The following is a 17630-nucleotide window of genomic DNA, read 5'->3' on the forward strand; positions in this document are numbered from 1 at the left end:
GCGTATGGGGGCTGTAGTGGGGGGTTTGTGTATGGGGTTGCGTGTCGGTGGTGGCTACTGATTAGGATTGATTGGTGGCAGCTGGGGTAGGCGTCCTTATACTATATATCGTAATAGTTTTTATTCTTTTATCTCCTCTGCAGCAGTAGAAAATTTCAGACTCCCAGGGAGTAAATGGTTTGTTTTGTTTTTTTAATTTTTTTCTTTTACTCCCAAGGAGCCTGAAAGTCTCTACTGCTGTTTTTTTAATTTAAAGCTAGAAAGGAAAACAAAGTTAGAAATACAAGTAGCGAAAGAAAGAAAGAAAGAAAGAAAGAAAGAAAGAAAGAAAGAAAGAAAGAAAGAAAGAAAGAAAGAAAGAAAGAAAGAAAGAAAAGGTTAGAGAAAAAAGAGAGTTAAAGAGAGAATGACAGTGAAAAAGGAAAAGGGTGAGAGTGAAAAAAAGAAAAAAGAGTTGGAATGAAAAAGAAAGGGCATTCGGGAGGGGCGGTGCTGCCTAAGCTCCTTCCCCGCCCAGGAGCGAAGGACCCGTTTGATTCCCGGGTCTGTAGCTCCCGGTGGCGGAGGACGGACCGGTGGCTATCAGCTCGAGACTACAACTCCCGGCAGGCCCTGCTGCCGGCGCAGCGTCTGACGCAACGGCCGACGCGGCATATGAGTGGTTGGCGGGCCGAAGTGGACGCGTGGGGCCGTGCGCCGGGAGAGCGGGATGTGCGCGGGGAGCTCCCGGCGCCTCTCCCGCGCGGGACGGAGCCGCGGCAGCGACGCTGGAGGGGCGAAGCCTCCGTGCGGCCGCCCGCATGGAGCTGAGCAGCGCGGAAGGGGCGTCCGCCCGGTTCCTCGGCCTCACTCAGCGGTACCGGTGGCGGGGGCTCGGCTCGGGCGGGGCGGGGCGTGGCGTGCGTGCCGACAGCCGATGGCGGAGTGCGAGGCGGTGCTTTGCTGCCGCGGGCCGGGAGCTGCGGGAGCCGCCCGGGCTCCCGCGGTCACTGTGGGTGGCTGGCCCCCGAGCCGCAGCCGTCTCCCTCGGGCTGCTGCGGGTGCTGCGGGCGGAGGCGGATGAGCGTCTTCGGAGTCGGCTTCGCAGCGTGTTCAGCGTTGCGAGCAGATAGCGCTGCGATATCGCTGGAATTACACGGCTGCTGACTGCGTTAGTGCTTGTGACTCTTTCTTAAATGGAAACAGATGGACCGGTAATGACTAGTAAACACATAGATGGCAAGGAGAGTGGCAAGCCCAAGAAGCACGCAGGCTGTATCCTTCTGATCGCACAGGTGCGATCTGCAAACTCACCGCCTTCTGCCCCTACCCTCCCGACCCCCAAGTAAAATGCTTTCCAGCGTCGAGCTTCTGAAAGACAAACCTTGTGATTTGGCACTAGGATCCAGAAAACATTTCTGTTTAGATTAGCAAATGCGTTTAATTTTGCTTCGTTGTTCACCTTTCAGGACTGTTTTGTAGGAGCTTCTGTTGAAACGGGAAGAAGCTGGTCCTCTCTCCTCTTCATTGTTGCTGTTCATTTATACAACTGCACCTATGTTTCCAGAAAAATGGGAAAGGGAGGCGGAATATACTGTGTAGATGCTGTGCAAATGCATGTAAGCTGGTTAGTTATATTCATATGAGTAAAGGTGCATCTGCATTTAAATATTTTACAATGTAAGTAAATTTTAAATTATTAAGCCCACGTAATGCAAAGCACTGATGAACTAACCTCCTCAGTGCTGGCAGTTCATCTTAATAAGATGAAAACTACTCTAAAAGTGTTATAACTGGAGCAGCCATTTTTCTTATATAGATTAGGGCTGAGGAAGGATGTCATTCAATGAAGAAAATTAATATGAACAGTTAATTTTAATCACAATGTATTTTTTAAATTAGCAGATGTGATATGTTAGAGAGTCGAGTACAAATCTTGGTGATAACCAAGAACGGAGAGCCAAAGAAGTATGCAGGCGCAAGGATTCCTTAGGGAATATATGCGTTTAGGCAAATTGCATGATAATGTGAGTCTTACCTATGCCTACGTTGAAGCCTAATTTTTATGAGGTTGTCTCTGTAGCATTTATGTTGATGTGAGAGTCTGCTTTAATTACAAGATATGAAGCAGGTGAGGTGTGATATAAAGTAGTTAGGTTTAGAAGAGGCAGAGATTTGCTCTTGGGTATATTTCTGATTTTTAGAAGGACTGCTAGTGCGTTTGAAGTTTAGGTATGTTTTAGGTGGCTTGAATTGGGACACAAATTACAATATTGATATTTAAGCAGTCTTGTTTTAATCGTTAGTGCAGATATACTTGTGTTTTATGAATTATTGAGAATGCTGTCAGGAAAATGCTTTTGATATGAGAGGGTGTGGTTTGTGGCAAGGCAGTCTGTCTTCAAATTAGTGGAATGTAGTTTGTGAAGAGGTGGTGAGTAATGTGATACCATGGTATGAGGTTGGTACTGTGGACGGATTTTGCGCTTCGCGTTCCAGGATTACTTTTGTTTGCTATCTTTGTCAAGGTGGTGGAGGGAAACCTCTGAAATGCTGTTGTTTCCTCATGCTCTTAAGTTAAAGTACTGGTTTCTTTTCTCATTGTGTGTGGGCTGAAAAAAGACTGAAAAAATCAGTAGCAACCTACTAAATGTGGTCTTACTGAGTTGTGTAGTGCAGTTGTCCTCTTTGAGGCTTTAAATTTACTTTTTGAACGTGGTTATGAGCCACCACCTGCTTTGGAACTCTGCGTGCGTCATGCCTTAGTATTTAATTTAATCATAGCTTTTGCTTCCAGTCAGAACATGGACATTTGCTTTGGGCGTAATGTGAAAGCCAGACTGCGATGGCTGCTAGAGATTGTGCATGCTGTAAAAAGTGTTTCCTGCAGCAATGAGTTTATGTTCTGTGAACCCTGTTCTGCAGAAATTATACTTTTTTTAATGGCAGGGTATAGCATTGTGGGAAATGTAAGACTAGTTGACTTGTGTACACTGATGAAGCGTTTCTATTCCAGCTCCGTCTCTGAAGATCTGGGTTGCAGACGCGGAGAGTTTAGCAGAAAGCATTACGGATCTGTGGAGCTTGTAAGTATACGTAGCCTGTCCTTCCGTTTATCGGCTTATAATGCAGAGCTCTAATCCTTTTCTTTTCCAAGTAAAAGAATTGGATCAAGTTTGGAAAATGTGCATTCTCAGCTAGACTTGAAAGTTATAAGCTAATATAAAGCGACTTCTGAATGGATATATATCAGACCTGTGATGGGACATCTTTTTACTACCTTATTAATTAGGTTTTCGTTGTAACAGGAAAGGAAGCTTTATATAAATACTGTGTTTACCTCCAGATGGAAATTGAGCCTTTTTTCCTCTTGGAAACTGAAGATGGCAAAATATTAGGGTAATATTTAATGAGGTACTAACAATTATGTAAGCTGTAAACTGTGTACATGCTTATGTGTGTACATACACGTGTATGTAATTTTATATGTACATGACTCATAGTAGTGGGAGAGGGCTGAAAACTAAATGACCTAGTCAGAACTGGGATTTTGAAAACGGTTCCCTAGAATCTGTCAGTTATTCTGCATTTTCTTGAAATTCAGTGATTAGGTTGGCGCTACGTTTTTCTCATCTATCAATTTCTTCTGCATTGTGAAAATATGTCAGCAGTGTCATTCTGATTACAAGGTCATAATGAAATTACATAAATTTACTGTAGGATAACAGAAGTGGGTAGGAATTAAGAAAATTATCTCCAGCTCTGTTACTATAGGATGAAATCACAAGTTTTCTACAAGCTATAGTTGTAATTTTCAAGTTAGTATATTTACTAACGTGTGTGTAAATGGGGTGCAAAATGGTGGCTTAGTTGCTGGAAGTCGTATTATGGGAACACCAGGTTCCTTTCTCTTCTTTCCATATGTTCTACATAAAAGTTTTGTGTTTTAATCCAAAAATGCAAGTAATTGGTTTTCTGATAAGAGGGTCTTTCATTCCTAGTGCTTAAAGTCTTTTGCTGGAAAATAAAAAGTTATTTATAATTGTTAATTCACAGTAAGTTCACATGAAAGGCCTTGTTTCTTGGTTGTTTTTCTTAAAAATTCTGCTAGCATTTTATGAAAGTGTATCATTTTTGGAGTACAGATGTTTAAAGGTTCTTGTTGCCCTTTCAAATTTCTAAGTGTTTCAAACTTAACTTTTCTTGCTTCATGAAGCATCTCATTTGTCTCAGAGTTCTTACCGGGTCATTCAAAGTCTTTAGTCAAATTGGTAATAGCTAGACTGATCCCTTCTCTGTGGGGAGTCCTGATGCCTGGAACAAAAAGAAATGGTAGTAAGTTTTGATTGCTGATCTTATGGCTATTTTTTGAAATAGAACCTCTGTGTTAAACTCTTATAGCTTATATCTAGTGATGCTGATGGAGCCATTCAAAGAGCTGGACGGTTCCGTGTGGAAAATGGCTCCTCTGGTGAGGTAAGTGCCCAAAAATACTCATAGAATGCTGAAGAAAATGATTCAGCTTGTTATTTTTCACTTACAAAAGATGCATTTGCAGTCATTTTCTAAGGAAGAGGACTTTGAAAAATTCTCGTGTTTTGTTTTGGTAACATTTTTTCTCACTCGATCATGTTAGGAGAAAAATATCTCTGATTGACGCTTCCCAGTCTCTAATTCATCTCTGTATCTATCCTGTCCTGCTGGTACTATGATGTTCAAGCTGACCTCTGTGCTTTAAAGTTTGCTCGTTGGCTTGATGAGATTTAGCTTCATTTTTTTGACCCTTAGCTGTCTTTTGGCAGCTGTGCTTATCTTTAAATAAGAGAGAAAGAGGTTGAGTGGAGCCTTGGAGAGTTATTTCCCTTCATCTTTCTTGCTGCTAAACTCGCAGTGTGTCCCTGCAACTACTCCAGTGACAATTAGGTTTCCACTTAACCTTCATGTTCTGTCTTCCTTTGCAAAACTTTCATCAAATACCATCTTAATATCAGAAGAAAGAAGACCTCATATTCTAGAGATACTTGTAAGGCTTTGGTAAAGTGTGTATTGAACTAATAGTAACAGCAAACTGTTACTGATCATCTGCTTCTATCAGCATTGGCTGCAGAGTTGAAAGCACTCTAACTATTCTGCATTGATTCTTTGGAGAGTTATGTTTGGTCCTCTGTCTTTTTAGCTCAGTTTCATGCAGTTCAAAAGCTGATTAGCTCATATCGTGGGAAGATTCGTAGAGTGGGTAGTGGACGACCACATGGTCAATGAATGTGGAGAATGGCTTTTTCTTTGCATGTTAAGTCGTAGTGGAAAAGTGCTTGAGGGACGCTTGGGAATTTACCTTAATTTATGAGAAACAGCACGGAAGAACTTCCAAAGCATGCTTTGGTCAAGCAAGGAGACTTCTTTGGGGATTAATTTGGGAAGAACTGAGAAAATGAAAGCTGAAGTCATTAATTTATTTAAGTTTTAAAAATGTTTGTCTTCAAATTCCACATTTGAAGACCTTCTTTTCTCTGATGTTCTGACATTACCCCTAAGAGTGGTACAGTAGGACAAGACTTACCTACTTACAGAGAAATTAGAAAAAAGGGTAAATGAGAGGTAGAAATTTTTATTTTAGCTACACACCAACTGACTTTGCAAAAATCCTTGCTTTTTAAGTAGCAGTGTACAGCTAAAATTTCACTCTTTATTTGCTTTTGCCTATATTTTGTCCTCTTTTTTTTTTACTTGGTATTTAATGTAACAGTGTCCCAATTCGATTTCAGAATACGGGCTACGCTCCGGGTACGTGGCACAGAACGGATGTGCATTTGGAAAACCCAGAATATCATACAAGATGGTACTTGAAGTATTTTTTAGGGAAAGGTAAATATTTTTTTGCAGATGGATTGGAATTTGGACCAATGAAAATGTAATTTGCAAAAATGCTGTTGCTGTTTCTGTAGTTTTGAACTGTTACTATTTCAATATGAAAAAAGGTACGGTGTTAATTTAGTATTAAAACATTTTCTGTCCTGTACATGAAACAAGTCCTTGCTTCATGTGTCTCTAACCTGAAAACAGAGGATGGGTGTCTGTAAGGAGTGAAACCCCTGCTACCAAAAAGGGATGTTTTGAAATCCTTCGTGGCTTTGAAAACTGTACCGGTCTCTTTGGGTGTTTTTTTTACACAGCTGTATATAAGTACGTAGTTATTTATGCAGACAGTTATATACTTTTATGTATGAATGCATATGTTTACAGGTGTGTCTCTGATTCTGCACGAGTGGGTGGGTATGTCTTCCTTATGACTGATAGTGCTGCTTGTTTTTCTTCCAACAGTTCATCAGAATTATGTAGGTACAGATGCAGAGAAGAACCCTTTCTTTCTGTCTGTTGTACTGTCTGAGCAAAATAATCAGCGCATTCCTCAATACCATTCAATACTTTGGAGAAAAACAGTAAGAAACAAATACTGAACTGCCGTTCTGACTTTTGTTTGTTTTGGATATGTTTATCATATGCTTTTTCCTCTTTCTTCAGAATTCCAGTATTTATTACGTATTTTTATTTTGTATAACAAGAACATATCATTCTACCATAGTAGATAACACTAAACATTATACTAAACTTTTTGACAGAAATCTGTAGTGTCAGATATTTTCTAATTCTTCCAATGACTGTTTTTTAAAGAAATGATGCCTAAATTGTTCTTGGTTACATCCTGTGATCAGTTTTAGGCACTGACTTTATACTGCTTTTAGGGTTTTCTTGTACAATGGTAAGAAAATAGGCAGGTCTGATACTGGCTTCACTTTTTTTCTACTTAATGGTCCATGAGATTCTTTTATCCAAGCAATTGTTTTAAATTTCTACTGTAGGCATTTATGGTTCACTTTTTTTGTTCTTTGCAGCACGCGTGACTTTCTTTTTTTTCTAAATCAGCAGTGAATATAGCTGAGTAAAATTACCTTGGTTTTCTTCCTTCTTTCTTAACTTAATTGTTTTTATTAATAATCCTATTTGAATATGCAGAAAAAGTGGGTATGTCCTGTAATATAGCCTAGCTTTTCTTGTTTACAGGGTACTCAGAAAATATGTCTGCCTTACAGTCCCACAAAAACATTATCAGTGAAATCTATATTAAGGTATGTATTTACAAACAAGTGATCAGTTTAGAAATTTGCCTGTATACCTTTTCCTGTAATTCAGAGCTTGCGTTCTGTGGTTTTATGATAAATCTGTAAAACATGTAAAAATGGTTTTGCAAGTCTTAATCATTGAAGGCAGCAATAAGTGGCTTTAAAGCCTGTTTTTGACCAGACAAAGGGAAAAAGTGTGAATTTGCTGCTGAACTTCTCATTTTTCATTTGACTTGCCTTGAATTATTTAAGAAGAGAGAGAACTGAAAAAAGAGAGAAATAGAATTGGTTATTGAGCCCTCCTGAAATGCTCACCCTGATTCTGTGTGGAGCCGAAGTGAAGGGTGATGGAACAGAGCTCTGTGCTTTAGAAGGAAATACGTTTAAATCTGATCTCCACACAGAGCTTTACTAATTTCTGTTTTTAAAATACAAAGTAAGTTTAGGAAGTGTTGGAAGTTAGTATTTTGGGAAAGAAATGGCAGTTCCACAAAACATTCCATTTAACAGAGGCTTTCCAAACGATTCATTTTGTAACCGTTGTGACTGCAATTGGTTGGTGGTTCGACGTTGAAATGTGCACTTGGTCTTCTATAAAGCACTATTTCATTTGCCTTTCAGTGCTATGAGTCTTGATAAATTTGAGAAGAGCCCAAGAGAAATTTTTCATCCTGAGATACAAAAGGTAGGAAGTGACTTTTTTTTGTTTGGTTCTTTTTCTTTGTTATTTTCTGGAAATATAAGTAATTAGATATAGATACTACTGGTTTGTTTCTTCCAGTAGCAGATGATGATGATAATAACAATAATAATAATAATAATGTTGTAGTACTACTTAAACTGTCTTTATCCATTGAACTGGCCATTTCAAATCAAAACTTCTAAACACAAATAAAACCATCATCCTTGTAGAATCTTTAATAGGAGTGGGCTAAAGATACTGTTTTTGTTTACAGGATTTATTGGTTCTTGAAGAGCAAGAGGTAAGTATGAGCCTAACTACTTCTAGCTCACAGACCCGTCCAGTGAATACAGCTTTGTATTTTGATGGGCTTATGATGACTTTGAAAGCAATTGCTCATTACAGTAAAAAAAAAAAATTTTTTAACATGACAGCAAAAATAACTTTAAGCACCAACTTAATAATAATAGATCACCAATTTAAGTTAATAATTTTATGCTGTACTATCAAAGTTTAAAGGTAAATTATTATGTATTAGGAGATGGTATAAAGTGTATGTTCTAATGTGTAGGCTGTATGCAAAGATATATGCATAAGATACAGTCCTTAAATATATGCATGAAGTCCTTAGAGGAAACAAATTTTTACGTCTTCTGTTTGACTGTTTATCATACAATATTTGGTTTTATTTCCCAGGGATCGGTGAATTTTAAATTTGGAGTCCTTTATGCTAAGGATGGTCAGCTTACAGATGATGAAATGTTCAGTAATGGTGAGTTTTTCACCTTCTCCTTAATTGTCTTGTTCATTTGAATTAAAAAAAAAACAAGATAGTGCCTACAGCAGGAAGCAGGGCGGGAGGCAATGGTTATATGAACCGTCATTTAGCTTGATTTCATGTGTTGGGTGAAAAATTGTAGCATAGGGCCTTCTATGTCTGTAAGAAGTTGCAGTAGGAAGCCTATTGTTACAGCTTGAGAGAGAGCGATATCTGTCTTCTAGAAATAGACTGCGTGACATGAACATTTAGAAAAAAGAGGTGTTTGAAGGAGGCAACTCATTAACTCACTGCTTGTAGTTCTTTTACTCTTTTACAGCATGATCACATTCTCCTATGTGCTTGAACAGCATTGGTGCTAGCAAAAGAGGTCACTGTTTAATGTTATGTGATGATGCCTATTCTGCACGGTCGGGGTACTGTTTCTGGAAAGGCAGTAGGCTTGGAAGACATGAAAGGAAACAACTAACTCAGCTGAAACTTGTGTCCTGGAAGCAGGACCCATTTCCTCATTTTGGTCATTTTTGAGATATGTTCTGTTACTATGGGTGCGCTTTTTTGGTAACATTTCTCCTTCCCACATGCAGAGACTGGAAGTGAAAGCTTTCAACGATTTTTGCATCTCTTGGGTGACACAATTACTTTGAAAGGCTGGTCAGGCTACAGAGGAGGACTGGACACTAAAAGTAAGAACTCATCTGAAGCAATGAAGGGGGGTGGAGCTGCATTCTAAATGTTTCTGCTTATTGCGTGTAGTGCATATTGTATATATCATGGTTATGAAAAAATCCCAAAATGGGCTTCCTCGTATGTGTATTAAATGCTCTGCTTCACCAGAAGTAGAACTCGTTCACCAGGAATGAGTCAGGTTAGCTTAAGTCACTGGTGTGGAATGCAGTTATGACAGGTATTATCAAGGTGAACGGTTTCATTTTAAGTTGGAATGAGATGAACAATAACCTGACATGTTACTTGCCTCACGGTAGAAGGACATTGTGGCTTGAAGACCCGTGTGATTTCAGGAGGGTAGGTGAAAGGTATAATAGGTTTTAAGTGTGAATATGCAGATTAGTTGCAAACTTGGTTTGGACTCACATGAAACATGTGGTGTGGACATTTTCTAAAGTGGATCAGACAAAAAAGGGTAACTGAAGAAGATTTGGTAGAAAGACTTGAAATATCTTTTGATTTTCAGAAAACTTGGAGGAGATACTCCTCCTTAAAATGTTGCCTTCCCTTGCAGATGATACAACAGGAACCTGTTCCATCTATACAGTTTTTCAAGGGCATGAAATTATGTTCCATGTTTCAACCATGCTACCATATTCTAGAGAGAACAAGCAGCAGGTACATGGTTCTCTCTTTATTTCCCTATTTATTTGTTATCACAAACTCCAAAACTTGGTAAGAAATAAAGGACTTCTTGTCCATTAATATTTGAGAGAGGTAAGCCTTGAGACTTTTGCACTTTTTTTCCTCAATATCCTACCTGATGCTGAAGATTTCATTCTGTTTATTAGAAACAATGCATCCTATCATCTCCATTAGGGTACAAAAGATACTTGTGAAGAAGATCTAAGAACTGAGAACTGATTAAGTGTGGTGTTCAGATGACTTGAAGAGCTTTACTGCTGTAATTATTACCTCAAAGACTTTAGGAAAACTGGAACTTAGCCGTGTGTGTGAATTGTAGGAATATTCACATGTGTAATGCATTAATGCATAACTCCTGCTTGAGTAGGAATTAGTGTCGCTTGAAAGAAATTCCCCTTGTGAGCACATTAATGTTGGTAACCTAGGAAGTACTGTCACACTGCCGTGGATTAACTAGGTGGGTTCTTGTTCAAATGTGCTGTCAATCATTGCTCAGGCCTTTCTTTGTATTTATGATGAAAAAAATACTTTATAGGCACATGTGTTTACTATACATCATACATCCATAATGATTTACCTAAATTACTTACAAATTACTTGATTTATTATTTATTATGCATTCTTACATTTATTCTTATTATGCATTCTGACATATGGCAGTTTTCTCATGCTTTTTGCTTGGACTGATGACAAGATCACAGAAGAAAATGGAGGCCAATCAGAGTATTTTTTTTTCAAAAGAATACTTCAGCACCAGAGTTTTTTGTCCTTTTATTTCAAGCGGTAGATTTGCTTTTTTTGGAGCGCTAGAGTTTCCATGCCCAATTCATTAATAGTAATTATGGAAACTATGAGTGCTTATCTAAACATATGCAATATCTATTCTTCTAGAACTTGCCTTGTTGTGTGCACCATGTCATTGCTAGGTTTACTTGCTTATAGTTAAGTAATGGTTTTATACTGTCCTCAGTCATATTGACTGCAATTTTTCTGTTTGCAGTTTAGGAATATTGTTCTATTGTTCTGTCACGGAATTGCTAAGATACTTACGTATGTCTTGTAAGTCACTATCTATCTCTTTTTTTTCTGCCTCTTCTTTCTTTTTTTCCTTTTTTGTTTTGCTTTTTTTTTTCAGGTAGAAAGGAAGCGACATATTGGAAATGACATTGTCACTATCATATTTCAGGAAGGTGAAGAGTCTTCTCCAGCATTCAAGCCATCCATGATTCGCTCTCATTTTACACGTATCTTTTTCCTGACATTTTCTAATGATTTTTCTTTTTTTTTAAGATCAATATTACTTTTAATTCTGCCCTGAATTCCTCCCTCTATGCTGTTTATGGAAGTGGAAATTATTTTACAAAGACAGTTGCATTCTTGTCTTCTTGACCTTCAGCTTCTTAACGAGGAGTTTCCAAGTCTGCAGCATCAAACAGTGTTTGTTAAATCCCTTAGAGGATAAGGTAAAAGCAAGAATGTGAGTTTTAAATACTTTTATTGAAAGCATTTATTTGTATCCTTTCACAAATCTAATTTTATACCTTTTCAAAAAGTACTACTTTATAAATTAATTTCTCTTGGTTTTGTAAATTATTTTGGCATTACATTTTGGCATTTTACTCAATATTGCCTTTCAACATTTAGATGCTGTTTATTTTAAATTTGTTATTTGAAGACTATATGATTGCAGAAACCAGCGGCCAATATCTTGGAATTACCATGGGGTCACAATAGTAGTTATCTGTAGACCCCAATCTGGCATGTGTTAGACTAGATGGAATGGAATGAGGAAAAATGAATTAAAAGAAGAAAACTCTAATTTCTGTCTATACTCTGTTGCTGAGTTTTAAAGCTTTAGACTTCCACACCTAGTTCTCAGGAAGATTAAATGTTCCTGGAACCCACTTGCTACGGTGAATGAAAATGAACAAAGTTTGAAAAAATAATAAAAATCTTTACATATCAAAGGAACCTAAATACTAAGAAGAATTGTTTACCACATCAATATAACTCTACAATAGAGCATCAGCCTTAGTATAACTTGCACTTTAAATCATTCTCTCATTTTTCCTATAATTCTGTTGGCAAAATTGTATCATTGGAATATTTTCTTCAGTGGAAGCTTTGGTATAAGCAAAGTTCGGTATCAGTACTGCTTTATCAACTAAAAGTATTTTTAATCACAAATATATCAAATACAAGTAAGACAAACTTCTATAGTATGTCTTATGCTGTGTCTGTGGTAGTAGCTTGGTTTTTAAAACTGTTGATCAAGCAATAACATTTTCACATAGGACCCCTTTTGTAAACAGTGAAATCTATATTGTCTAGAATTGTTTATATATTTACGTTTACTTGATTAATATATTGTACCTTTATTAAATCTGCAATGTACTGCACGAAAAGAAAAGTTTATTAAAATACACGTGAACTTTATTAGAACTGGTTTAACTTCCTTAACTGTATGGCAGATATTTTTGCTTTAGTGAGATATAATAAGCAGAATGATAGTTACAGGTAGGTGCTGATTGTAACAAATAATTTCACAACTAATAACTGATGGTTTAGAGAAAATGGAAAAACATTTTGGCAGTGGGAGAACTTTCTGGCATACAGACAGATCCACCTGTCTGTATGCCAGGAAGCCAAATGTGCTTTAGAAACTGAAGAGCGATATGGACCTGCAGGCAGATGTCACTAAACTGGCTATAAGTAGCAGGTTTCTTAACATCAGAAACATTAAATTCTGCAACAGGCATAAGCTAAGGGGGAAACCCAAAACTGGTTTTTAGATGAAATATAAAAAATGATGAAAGATATGCTTGGAACTTTCATACCTGGTGAGATCAATGGCATAGTAAACTACGTGGATGGTGACAGTTATTTAATGCATGTGATGCTGTGATAGCCACGGACTACAAGTCCTTACAAATTGCAGTTTGGCTGTAGCTGAGCAAACTAGTTTATTTTTGGGGATTTTAATAGAGTACTCGTATAGTTGAATGTCACGTACTTAAAACCTGCCAGAATTTTACATATTGCTGTGTTTCTTCAGCATTTCATTAAATCTAACTCCAGACAAGAATGATACTTCACTTTGTGTGTGGGAGTTTTTTTCCCCTGCCTCATTTACAGCTAAGGTCTCTTTGGGGTCACGTCTGTAATGCAGATAAGCAAAGGAATAGTTTTATTTTGCTACATGATCTTGTCACCTTCCTCTTGCAAATTTGTTTAAATTGATGTTCAAAACATGTTCATGATTCCAAAGTGAAAATGCAGTCACTTCTTTCTTTTTCTTCTTGGTTTGAGACCGAAACCTGGGCATACATTCCTCATTACCCTTTAAGAAGTGATTGTTGTCCTGATTGTAAACTGATAGTCTGTAGATGGGTTAGCCATGGTAAAATGCTTTTTATATTGCTGTTTATGTGGGGAAGGAAATGAGTTGCAGTACATAAGATAAATTTCTCTCTTGCATTAAGTAACTGGCAGCTTTTACTAGATCAGTTCATCTTAATTGCTTCATTCTGCCAGTCTTGACACATCTTGCCGTAGTACATATCACATAGTATTTTTTTCCCGTATGACAACCTTAAAACATTATGTTTCAGCTTGCCTCCATTATGTTTCCTTCTGTCATTTGATCGTAGGCCTGAATAGAGCTCGTTCCTTCTCTTACTTTTGTGTGTGTGTGAAGACAGTCTTCCAAGTGGTCAAAATTTCAGTAAAAAGGGATAGGGGATGCTCTAGGCTTTTGAGGCAAATTTTCCTTGTTTCAAATGCAATACCACTATGAGGTCTGATGCTGAACTTCTGCTTAGAATGCCTTTATATTTTATGTCACTCAAGAAGTCTATTTTTTTAGTCAGTTTTGTCACGGCTTTCCCCGTTGCAATTCATTCTGATGTAGTTCAGGAACATTTCGCACCTTTTGTAGTTATAAACGATTGTTTTTTTACCTGGACGTAATTAAATAGACGTAGGGTATTTATGAAACTGTGTCTCAAATATGTGAAACAAATATTCAATATTCACGCAAATGTAGTGCTGTGTTTCATACTGTATGCAGTTCCTAAGCTTTCAAGAAAAAAGACCGTATGAAGGCATTGTGATCCATTAGACTCAATATCAGTCAGTCACTGCTGGTTTTTGGAGAAAGTAAATTCTGTCTGGTTTCTAAAATAGCAGATACAGGTTAAATCTATAATTTTGCCACTGAACTTGCTGTGACCCGTGTCATCTGCGCATGCCACTTGGAAGACTTGTCGGCAAACTATCACTTGAAATAGCCAAGAATGATTACTTATCTTAAAGAAGCTATGCCCTGGTGAACAAATAGGCATGGGTTTGTATCTGCCATTCAATATTGCTATGCTGGATTCCTTATGGATCAAAACAACTCGGCAGGTCCAGCTGTCACGGAAGTTATTCTGCCTCTGTCTTCCTCAGTGTTAATGAATTTGCTGGTCCCAAGCTACAGATTCATATGTTGTAAGCCACTGTTACTTTGAAAGCATCAAATATTGCATGCGTGTGGTGAATGCATAGGGAAAGTGGAAATCTGTAAGGAGAACATATTTTGTACGTGAAGACCTGTTCTTTTACAGTGTTTTTGAATAGGGCTGTATTTTGCTAGTGCCACTAAAACTATTGCTGCATGAGTAGAACTGCGAAGTTCTGTTCTAATTCTATGTCTCTGTGTTAGTTGGTGTAAAAGAAACATAACTTTGCTCTGCTGAGTAATTCCAAGTGAATCTTTTTTTGGTTATGCCCTTTGAAATTCTTATGTAAGACACCCAGATAACAGTTTCCTTTTTTTTTCCTTCAGTTCTGAATAGTGTCTATAAAAAAGGTAGGGTTTGAATGTGACTTTCAATGTAGATAAAATTTGTACTTTCAATAGGCTGAAAATATTTTCAGAAGAAAGCGTTCCTCTCTTTGGACCTCCCCTTCCATGCCCACCTGTGTTTACAAATCACCAGGAGTTCAGGGATTTTGTGTTGGTGAAATGTAAGTCAGTTTTTCTTTTGCTAGAAACACTCTTTAAAAAATCGTGCTAACAAATTAAAATTCATTATGCTTAAAATGTATATGCATTTTCTTGTGTATTCTGCTGATCTGTATCCAAAATATTTTTTTTCACATCTGTTGCATAGTTGGGATGTCAGTTCCAGCAAACTGTTACAGTCAGATAAAAAAAATTCTGAGGCTACTAGACAGAGGCTGACTTTCACATTTGCGGAACACGCAGCCATATTTAGCTTTGCATTTTTGTAAAGGGCTTGGGAGATCTGAAAGGATTTATAATACTGTTCATTATTTAGTAATAGAAAGCGTTAATTTAGTAGCTCTGAAAACCTGAAAGTAGCATCTCTTCTGAATATATTCTTAAAAGTGCCGAAGGACGCCTGTGCAGCACTTTTTAATTTTGTAATCATTCCGTTTCAATTTTCATTGACCTGTATTTGCCCTTTAAATCAGCAAGAAAGGAATCTTTCAAAATTGACCATGTTAATTACAGTTAAACCTGACAGGAGCTTGATGGCTCATTTTGTGTATTTAAATTGTTTAGTACTTAAGTTGACCAGTAGTTTGTCTTCAATTTTTTTATTAGTTAGGTATTTATTCTGATGCCTTGTGGAATTCTTTTATTACTAATTTTTCTCCTTTAACTGAAGGGAGAGTTATTCTTTAAAAAGGCAAAAAGAAGGCAATTTTAAATTAATAGGGACACAGCAGGTATTTTGATATAGAGGCAAACTAGGGTTGGTGGATATTGTTGCAGTTTGTTTACATAATGTCTCTTTTCCGTAATCATTTAGTAATAAATGGTGAAAAAGCCACCTTGGAAACACCAACATTTTCTCAGAAACGTCAGCGCACTCTAGACATGCTGATTCGCTCTTTGTACCAAGACATGACGCCTGACCTACACAAGGGAAATGTAAGTCAGAAGTTTCTGCATCCCTCACATGTGCTGTCCTGTTCTAACTAGTAGCTTGAGCGTTCTGTCACTTTAAAGGACTGTAATCCTAATGAGCACTGAATTGCATATGCCTAGGCTAAATGCTGACTGTTGTATAGCTTGCTTTACAGTTATATGAAAGCTGACAGACAGTCCTTTCTGGACAGGACTCTTCACCAGGTGTGAGGGGAAGCATAAAAATGTCATACTTGGTGTAAGCTTACCTGTCGCAAGGGAATAGGGAATTTAGATACCATAAATACAGGCATTAGTCTCATCGCCATAAAATCTGCATTTGTTCTGTTCTGTGTAAATTTGGATGATTCTTACCCCTGGGAAGAATGAGGTAACTTTATTTTGGATGATGAAGACTAACTCATATACGTGATTCTTAACTAACTACAAATAAGCTCAGTACTTCTAAAACTAACAAGGTGCTATTTTTTTGACCAGTGTTTATTTCTTTTATCTATATAGATCTGCTTCAACTTTTCTTTTTCATTTATTCATGTCACATATTCACGTGGTGTGATTGTACAGAACATGACAGTGGTAAACTATGACAAGCTGTCAGGTAAAGCACAGAAGGATTGGAAGAGTTGCAGTTTCTCTTCCCTGAGAAGCTGTGCAGTTAGAAAGAAACATTTTCTCTTTTAGAATGTGCTTAATAGAAGATCCTTCAGTGATGTGTTCCCAGAGCCCCCAAAATCAACACGGAAGCAAGAGGAAGCTCGACAAGCAGAGTTTGTGCGGGCTTGGTCAGGTAGGATCACTTCAGAAGGCGTGCAGCTGTGTTTACAGAGGCCGTGTCACTCCTTTTGTTAAACTTTGATTACCTTGCAGTTATGGCGGGATTTAATGCAGTTTTCTGTGGCCAGAAATAGTTTTGTAGTATTGCATGATTGTAAGTTACACTAAAATAAAGCATTACTAGAAGTATTTATCTGTAGCGCCTGAGGTTTGCATGTAGAAATATTTATATGGTCCATGAGTTACATGAAGGTTGTAAAAATCGTACCGTAGGGGGATGCCTGGCAATATCTGTTCACAGACATCTGTATAGTTAGCCCTAGGGTTTGTTAGGAAGTTTTGCAAATCAGAGGTGAGTTTGTAGAATTGACAAGAGGATCCCTCTATCTGGCTACCTCTGGCTACTTATAATAAAGCAAACTGTGTAGATGGTTAGATTCTGTAGTTTGAGGTGGAGGTTTTTCTCTGTTACTATGTTTGACTCTTCTTCTCTGAGTTTCTATTTAGAAAGAAAGTAAACAAAAAAACCAAAACCAAACAAACAAAACCAAAAAACCAAACCGCCTAACCAAGAAACAGCCAAGGTATGTTTTGGCTAAGATACCTAGTAACCATTTGACATTGTTGAGGACACAGAATTCTGCTTCTTTTTTCATTACTTAAAATGGCATAGGAATTCCAAACTGGAATTACTTTCTAGTCCTAAATTGTCCTTTTAATATAGTCTTTAGTTTGGGTATTGCTGACAAAAGCTCAGTTTAAATGAAGCATCTGTTTGTATTAGGCATTGAAATTGAAAAGCACTGTGAAAAGGGATCCCACAGTTAACTTGGCAAGCACAAGCTTTTGTAAAAAGGAGGTGAGTGAAACTGTCAGAGAAGTTATGGAACGTTAAACATTATGTAGCATGGCACATATTTATTTACTTCTGTAATCAGATGCTGCAGCAGAAAAGAGGAAAGGTACAGTGTCACACTGATT

The 17630-nt window shown here is 37.6% G+C and overlaps 1 protein-coding gene across 1 annotated transcript in view; it reads left to right on the top strand.

The window, feature by feature from the left end:
- The first annotated feature begins 672 nt into the window (after window positions 1-672).
- The window catches only part of GARNL3 (GTPase activating Rap/RanGAP domain like 3), a 31746-nt gene continuing 14788 nt past the window's right edge, over window positions 673-17630 (top strand). The window contains 18 exon segments of the mRNA XM_030961240.1: window positions 673-856; window positions 2996-3065; window positions 4381-4455; window positions 5745-5844; window positions 6301-6419; window positions 7042-7106; window positions 7722-7785; window positions 8057-8083; window positions 8479-8554; window positions 9148-9246; window positions 9804-9907; window positions 11070-11178; window positions 12406-12451; window positions 14838-14944; window positions 15757-15878; window positions 16557-16652; window positions 16654-16662; window positions 17434-17508. Of these exon segments, the coding sequence (XP_030817100.1) occupies window positions 801-856; window positions 2996-3065; window positions 4381-4455; window positions 5745-5844; window positions 6301-6419; window positions 7042-7106; window positions 7722-7785; window positions 8057-8083; window positions 8479-8554; window positions 9148-9246; window positions 9804-9907; window positions 11070-11178; window positions 12406-12451; window positions 14838-14944; window positions 15757-15878; window positions 16557-16652; window positions 16654-16662; window positions 17434-17508 (1419 nt within the window). The 5' untranslated portion in view covers window positions 673-800.

Source organism: Camarhynchus parvulus, chromosome 17 (assembly GCF_901933205.1).
Source record: "Camarhynchus parvulus chromosome 17, STF_HiC, whole genome shotgun sequence".
In the NCBI taxonomy this organism is placed as follows: Eukaryota; Metazoa; Chordata; class Aves; order Passeriformes; family Thraupidae; genus Camarhynchus; species Camarhynchus parvulus.